General features: G+C 51.3%; 1 protein-coding gene across 1 annotated transcript in view; it reads left to right on the top strand.

The window, feature by feature from the left end:
- KLHDC4 (kelch domain containing 4) overlaps positions 1-4,815 on the top strand; it is a 20,706-nt gene extending 15,891 nt beyond the window's left edge. The window contains 5 exon segments of the mRNA XM_005424770.2: positions 3-33; positions 1,741-1,949; positions 3,029-3,455; positions 3,878-4,000; positions 4,265-4,815. Coding sequence (XP_005424827.1) covers positions 3-33; positions 1,741-1,949; positions 3,029-3,455; positions 3,878-4,000; positions 4,265-4,449 — 975 coding nt within the window. The 3' untranslated portion in view covers positions 4,450-4,815.
- The last annotated feature ends 3,314 nt before the right edge of the window (positions 4,816-8,129 follow it).

Here is an 8,129-nt window from a genome sequence, read left to right as displayed (position 1 = left end):
TGCTGAAGGCTGAAGGGACAGGCAAGGAGGAAGGTGAGCACTGCCCTGGGAATGCAGATCCTCTCCTTCCTTGGAATAACACACCAAAAAACCTGGAACCAAATTCACCTCTCAGTGATAACCTCTGTGCCCCAGTGTTGGCTCAGGAAGAAATGCAGGAAAAGAGATTTTGATGATTTTTTTTTCCCCCAGTTTGTGTGTGGGAGGGAATTAAAACAACATGTCCAAATTCCTGTTTCTGGGACGTTTTGATCAGCACTTTCCTGTTCACAACAGAAAGTCTTTGGGATTGCAGAATTCTCCTGTGCTGGGGTATTCCTGGGTGGATGCCAGGGACCTGCTGAAGCTGCTCCATCCCTCCCTCCCCAGCTGGAGAAGGGAGAGAAAATCCAATGGGAGACTCATGGATTGAGATAAGGACAGGGAGAATCACTCAGCTCTTTACCTGCTCCAGGGTGGGTCCCTTCCATGGGGTACAATCCTTGTGGGACAGATTGATCCATGGTGGCTCTTTGGTTGTCTTGGATTGGAATAGGAATTCCATCACTTCCCTTTGGAGATTTTCTCCTTGACTCAGGCAGTGGGACAATTTTCTTGGAGCTGCATTTCTAAAATGTTAAAATTGTGATGGATTTCTCCAAACCTGGCTGGCTGGGATGGGATTTGGGGAGGAGGCTTGGTCACCAGCACGTCTGGACTCCAGGCCCTGTTTGCATTATTTCTATTTTTAGTTTTATCTTGCTGGGATTGCAGTTCCTTCGGAAGCACAGGGCCTGACAGTCTTCTCCCAGCCTGAATTTGAGGGATTTGCTCTGAAGTCAGAGTAGAAGGGATTGGAGAAAAGCAGAGGGATAGAGCACAAGTCTTGTCCTGCTGCTGAGCCCTCTTTTAAAGCCTGGTTGGGGCTTTTTGGGATGATCTGTGTTTATTTTGGGGGGTAAGGCAGCAGTGCAGGGTGGCAGAAGAGGTGAAGAGAACTGATGGAAGGTGGGAGGGCTCCTTGGGATAACTGAGGGACATTTTTTGGCTCTTGAAGGCTGCATCTGATCAGGCCTTGGCTGAACTCACCCTCCAGTAAAGGTGCAGACACTTTCAAGAGTGTCTTTGCTCCAGAAAGCTCTGGAAATACCCTGAAGATGAGAATATCCAAAACAGGGCATGGAATTGATGCCTCAGGTTTTGGCTTTTCTATTTTTCAGATTCTGTGCTGCTTTAGTGTGTGGGTCTGAGCTTCACATCAGGGGATGGTGAGCTCTGTGCACAGAGCAGGGAGACAAAACAATTCCTGCTCCAGCTGGGCACCAAGGACAAATGATCCAAATCTCAGCCCCAAGAGCACAAACACCGTGGGCTGGAGAGAGAAAAACAAGCAGGGTGGGACTGCAGGGGCTAAAGCTGGAATGGGACAATGAACTGCAAGGTGCAAATGGAGCAGAACTGATCAAAGGGAGAGACCCCATGACCGGGTGTCCATCTTGGGTTCATCTTGGGTTCATTTTGGGACCATTTTGGTTCATCTTGGGTGCAGCCCTGGCTGGGCTCTTGTGCTGCCCGAGGTGGATCCATGGAGGAGATCCTTTGAATAAATCCCTTCTTTATTCTCTAGCTCTGCTCAGCCTCTGTTCTAGCTCAGCCTTCCCAAAGCATCAGAATTCCTTGCTGGAATTCTGAGAGCCTTGGAATACACCAACCAGCCAGGATTCTCCTCTGCTGCTGCTCACATTTGTTCTCTCCTTGCAGACAGGTGGAGCTGGAGTCGGCTCAGCCCCTCTGGAGTGAAGCCCAGCCCCAGGTCTGGCTTTGCTGTGGCTGCTGCTCCCAACAACCGCTGCCTCCTGTTTGGGGGGGTGCAGGATGAGGAGGAGGAGGAGAGCATTGAGGGGGACTTCTTCAATGACATTTATTTCTATGACATCGGGAAGAACCGCTGGTTCCCTGCGCAGCTCAAGGTCTGGGTTAAATAATTCACTCATTTCATCACCTGGCACATCCTGTATGGCTGGTTTGGCCTCTTTGAGATTTCATAGATTGTCTGGGTGGGAAGGGACCCTAAAGATTCTCTCATTCCATCCCTGCCATGGGCAGGGACACCTTCCATGAGCCCAGGTTGCTCCAAGCTGGCCTTGGACACTTCCAGGGATGGAGCAAGGGTTTTTCTCTCTTTAAAGGAATCCTGTATTTCTGGTAGTTCAGGGTGCACCTGAGCAATCCCTCTCCTGCAGGAATCAGGCTGCCCCATTATTGTGGAATGCAAAATGAAGCAAAGCAGCTTGAAAACATATTTCTGGTGTTTTGCTGAAAGCCCTCTCCGGGCCAAATGAGTGATGTGAGGAGAGTTCACTCAAAGCTGCTGTGAAAAGATTTTGGGATCAGACCCCTCCCTTTTCTCCCCAGTGCTGATGAGCTACCAGAAGAGATAAAATATTAACCTTGGCTCCAAGAGCTTCAGAGCTCAGCTCAGCTTTTTGATTGTGTTTGAAGCACTCTCACAGGCCAAAGGAGGTGCAAACCTGGTTCAGCTTCTCCTTCCCCCTGCCCCTTCCTGGCTTTGTTCTTCAAATGGAGAAGTCAATCCCATAATAACAGGCAAACAGCCACTCAGCTGCTTGCTTCAGCTTTCCCAAACTGATTGTTTTCCAGCCCTTTCAGAGAGTTCTTCCAAGACCTGGAGTGCTGCCTGGTAATGGGCTGTAATTTAGCACCCAGCAATTGTTGTGATTTCAGGAAATCGTGGGGTACTTTCCCTTGTCACTGAACAGTGGCCTCTGTGTGTTTGTGGCACCTGGGATCAGGAGAGCTGCTCCTCTCCTAACAGAGGGAGCAATTGCACACTCTGGGTTCTCCAGGATCTTCACTGTTCCTTGTTGTAGGCTGGGAGAAGCTCATGCTGTAGGAGGAACTGTGCTGATCACTTGAGACTTTAAATTGTGGTGAAAAATAGGAACTGTTCCTTCTCTCCATGCTGTCTGTATGAACTGCTGGTAGCTGCATGCAATCCCACAAAATCTCCTTCAATTCCTGTTCTCAGGGCCCAAAGTCAGAGAGGAGGAAGCGCAGGCGTGGCAGACAGGCTGAGGCAGGGGCTGCTGGAGGGGAGGAGCTGCAGCTGCCACCTCCCCAGGGCCCCCTGGAGATCGTCAAGGAGGTGGTGGCAGAAGATGGCACCGTCATGACCATCAAGCAGATGATCCCTGGAGCTGCAGGAGACAAGGACAGGTCTGGCTCAGAGGAGGAGGAGGAGGAGGATGAGGAGGAGGAGGAAGAAGGTGGAGCCCTGGGCCAGCCTGTGGAGCCGTGCCCACGTTCCAGTGCCATGGTGGCAGTGAAGCACGGGGTCCTCTACGTGTACGGGGGCATGTTCGAGGTGGGTGACCGCCAGGTGACCCTCAGTGACCTGCACAGCATCGATCTGCACAGGATGGACCAGTGGAAGGTGCTGCTGGAGATGGATCCAAGTAAGCTCTGCTGCTGGGAGCTCTCCCTGTGCCTTCAGGACAGCAACACCGGGGGGAAAAAACAACTCTGGGGCTTCCTCAGGGGTGGTGGAAAACCTTTGAGTGGAGGTTTTCCCTGGATGGGAAAAAGTGTCTTACCTGTGTGGCCCAGAGCTTGGGGGTCGCTGTAGGGTCAGCTCTGCCCTGTGACTTGGAAATCCAAGAGCTGTGAACAGAGTTGTGGTGGCATTGGCCATCCTGGGAATCCTGCTGTGCCAGCCTTGTCCACTCCTCCAGGGAACTGGGATGCTCCTGCCTGTCCCCAGTGTCTCAGGGCAGTGAAGGGCTTGGGTCCTGCAGGGCATGTGGGCATTACTTGGGGTTAGCTTTTTGGACCTTAATTCTCTTTTTGGACCTCTCTTCTCTTTCCTTTCTCATCAAAGAAACCCAGGAATGGCTGGAGGAGTCAGAGTCAGACGAAGAGGAGGATGATGATGTGGAAGGTGCAGAGGGAGGGGAGGAAGAAGACGAGGAGAGCTCTGAAGAGGACAGTGAAGAAGAGGAAGGTAATTACTAATAAATGCTGTCTCCATACTAATCTAAAATGGGGTTTAGTGCAGTGCCTGGTTCTGCTGGGAGCCTGAAGGTCTCCCTGGCATCCAGGTGAGTTTCCAGCAGAAGCAGCTTTCGTAGCACATTGCTCTTGGAATAAAAGAGGAATTTTCCTGCTTGCTGGTAGGTTTTCAGGCTGTTACCTCCAGCCCTACGTGGCCTGGCTGATGTGGCCCTGGTGAGCTGTGTGTGACCTGTGTGTCCCTCTCTTTGCCCAGGGGAGCAGCAGCACCCAGCAGTGCAGCCTGGGGAGGCCCAGGCCCAGTACTTGGCCAGGACAGAGCAGTACTGGCTCGGGCTGGCTCGCAGCCACATGGGCCCTGAGGCCAAGGACAAGAAGGTGCTCAAGGTGGCTCATGCCATGGCCAAGACTTTCTATGAAGATCCCATCCAGACATCCTGAGGCTGCTCCAGGAGTGAAGGAACGTGCTGGGAACAGTGGCCAGCCCTGCTGAGCTCAGCCCCATGTCCATCCTGGTTCCAGCCTTTCCCAGCTCTGGGCTGACCATCCTGGATGGATGCTCTGGATCTGCTGCTGGTACTCCTGGGAATGCTGTGGAAGGCTCCTGAGGAACAGGATTGCTGTCCAAGCACTTGTTCTGCTTGTTCTGGGCTGTACAACACTGACTTTTGTTGTTCCAAAGTTGTTTGGGGTCTGTCTGGACAAACTCTGCACATGACAATGGTTCACTGGTCCCAGATTCCTGACTGGGGCCAGGATGTGTCTCCAGGTGTTCCTACAATAAACTCACTTGGTTATATCACCTTGTTTTGCTCAGTAAATCCCATCCCAGCTTGTGTTCTTGTTTTCCTCCTGGTGTGGAAGAGGGATTGCAGTTCCTGCTGTGACATCTGCAGGCAGTGTCAAGTGCACCAGCAGCTCTGAGATGCTTGGAAAAACCTGGGAATCCCTTCCTACCTTACCTGTGAGATGCGCTCACAGAAACCTCTTCCTTTTCCATGTTCAGTATAATTTTGCCTTTGTGGAATCTCCAAGTTCAGTTTTTCCCCCTGTTGGCCCAGTTGTCCTGCAGGTGACCTCCTGATGACCAGTGAAATGTCCACCTGCAGACCTCACTGAGGCCAGGAAGGAGTGGGCTGCTCCAAGAATTTGTTTTTCAGCCCCTCTCCTCAAGGCATCCCTTCCTTCCCAGCAGAGCAGTGCTGTGTCCTTGGGGACAGCAGATGGGATCCAAGTGGTGCTGCAGCAGCCAAGTGATGCCTGGAGGTGCCACCAGGACTGGCTGTCCTAGTGCAGGGAATTCCAGGTGCCCTGGGTATTGCTGTGGCAGGGCCATCCCCAGGGATGCAGCTCTCCAGAGAGCAGGGCTGGGATCTGCTGGGCTCATTAGGACAGAAAAGATTAAATAGAGCTGACAGGGAGCTTTAATTGGTGAGATGAAAACATGGCTGGCAGGGAGGGACCTTCCCCACAAAATAACAGGTGAGAGGTGAAAACAAACCATTTATTGATAACCTGGGAGAGGACAAAACGGAGCATTTATTGATGGTCTGGGAAAGGTGAAAACAAAGCATTTCTTGTTAATCCAGGAAGGAACCCCTCAGCTTGCTCAATCACTCCCTGTTGTCCTCTCACTTGGGTAACTTCACATCTTTCTGTGCAAAGTTTTGAGGGATTTGCCACCCCTTGTGAGGGTGGGCAGGCCCTGGCACAGGGTGCCCAGAGCAGCTGTGGCTGCCCCTGGATCCCTGGAAGTGCCCAAGGCCAGATGGATGGGGCTTGGAGCACCCTGGGATAGTGGAAGGTGTCCATGGCAGGGGTGGGATAGGATGAGCTTTAAGATCCCTTCCAACCCAGCCCATTCCACGATTTGATGATCCCAGAACTGCTGCAGCTATTCAGGAGCAGTGCAAGGAGCTGAGCTGTTCCCTAAAGCAGGAAAAGCTGTCAGGATTCTGTTCCCTGCAGAGCCCTCACCCCAGCTCAGGAGATCCCATCCCATCCCTGCTCCGTCCTGCCTCAGCACAGCCCTCTGGAGCCACCCTGTCTGTGTGACAGCTTCCAAAAATCCCTGCTTTCCATGCTCCCTGCACTTGCCAAAGCTGCCGAGTGTAATTAGTCCTTAGGTCTCAATTAAGCCCTCTGCCGTGGGTCCCACCCTGTTTCTGCTGTCGCTCCTCCCCCTCTGATGCAGTCTGGCTGTTTTCCTGGCAGGGATGCTGCCACAGCTCGGCATCTCTGGAAGCTGAGGCTCCGGGGACTGCTGGAATCTGGGTCTTGGGTACAACCACCCAGACACCAGATGGGTTGGGAGCAGCTGACGTGGCACAGGGGGTTTGTCTTCCTTCCTTCCTTCTTGCTTTTCCCAAGGATGCAGTGCTGGAGCAGCCCCTCTCACACAGGGGGGATCCAAATCTCCCTTCCCAAATTCCCCCTTCCCCGTTGCTCTGCTGTGCCAGCCCCTCCTCGTGCTGGCAGAACATAAAAATTCCAGTGCAGCCTTAAAAAATGATCCAAACCTTCAACTGACCAAGTCCAACTGCCAGCCTGGACATAAAGCAGCAGGGCTGGATAATTTCCATGGATTTATGGCCCACCTTGATGGGCATTTTAATGGGCCTTAGGTAGATCTGCAAGAGCCAGGCTCATAAGACAGGGAAATACACTGAATTACCTCTCTCTCTGGGCTACTTCTCAGGAATATTTCTGGCCTTGGGCAAATGTGAAAAGCCCAAGACTGAGACAAATTGCTCAACTCCCCGGGATTAAGAAAGGAATCATTATTTTGGACCATGTGGGTTGGGAGCCAATTAATATTAGTCTGTGGCTGTCTTTCCTCCTGAGCAAACCTCAGCTTGACTGAATGGAACAGAGAGCTGAAAAATCCTGTGCTGGTCCAGGGGCAAGAGCAGGAATAACTGGGTAGGCAGCAGAGGGAGAAATCCAGTCAGGAAACCACCAGTGCTTTTATTTGATGGATAACAAGAGGCATTCTGGTGCTGTTTCGCAGATATCTAAATATCTGTGTCTGCAGGGCTCTGTTTAACCTGCTCCTGACAGGACCTTTGTGTCCTGCACTCAAATGCACCAAAAAAAAAAAAAAAAGTCCTCGAGAGTCTTTCCAAAGAGTAGAAGCAGAAATCCAAATCCCAGGGGTGAATTCCCAAGGCTGCAATCCCAATATGTGTTTTTTTTGGTTCATTTCAAGTGTGCAGCAAGCCTTGAAGAGGGGAAAAAAATTATGACTAAGGACCCAAAAGGAAAATCCAAAACAACACAAAAAAAGGAAGAGGTGGGAAGATGATGGACAGTTACTGTGGAAAATGGAATTTCAAAATTATCCTTTCCCCTGTCCACCCATAGCCCTGTGCCTGGAAAGGGAAAGGAAGGAGAAGAGGAAGCAAAACTGCGACAGGAGGGAATCAGACCATGTAAGGAAAAGAACTGAATTTAACTGGCACATGCTCTAATCCTTAGTTTATTTCTGGTTAAAAATATAGCAATCCAGTGCAGTGTAATAAGAAATCTGCTGAAAAGGTAGCAGAGAAACAGCTAAAACAGAAGCAAAGCAAAGCTGAGTCCACGAGTCCGGGCTGGATCCAACAACTCTGGACGTGAATGTCGGGGAGGGCTTTTCCCTCCTTCCCCACCCCCAAAATCTCCTGGGAGGGTCTCACCCCCGTCGGGAGCTGCCACCCTCCTGCACCCTTCTCCTGCTGCAGCTGCAGGGGGGGATGAGGGTGGGATTTGGTCCCTGGCCCTGCCAAATCCCAAAGGAGCCGTGGGAGCTGCTGGTGGGGGAGCACCGAGGGGAGGGATGGGAGCTTTGGGAGCGCCACTGCCCAGGGCTGGAGCTGAGAGCACGCTGTGTCATCGGCACCAGGACAGCTCAGAACAGGGATACGCATCTTTAATGAGTATGCAGATTATCCGTGGGGACAGGGAGGGGACAAAAATCAAGGCAGGCATAGTACAAAGATGGTAGAAACGAACAAATTAAGTGACATAGAAAAAAAAAAAAAGAAAGAAAATACATCCTTAGAGGCTGCCATTGCCAATGATGTTTGGTTTGATTTTCTTTTTTTTTTCTTTTTTTCTTTTTTTTTCTTTTTTTTCTTTTT

This window comes from Geospiza fortis, unplaced genomic scaffold, assembly GCF_000277835.1.
Source record: "Geospiza fortis unplaced genomic scaffold, GeoFor_1.0 scaffold102, whole genome shotgun sequence".
In the NCBI taxonomy this organism is placed as follows: Eukaryota; Metazoa; Chordata; class Aves; order Passeriformes; family Thraupidae; genus Geospiza; species Geospiza fortis.
The sequence above is the reverse complement of the archived record's forward strand: the minus strand, read 5'-3'. Positions and strand labels throughout refer to the sequence as shown.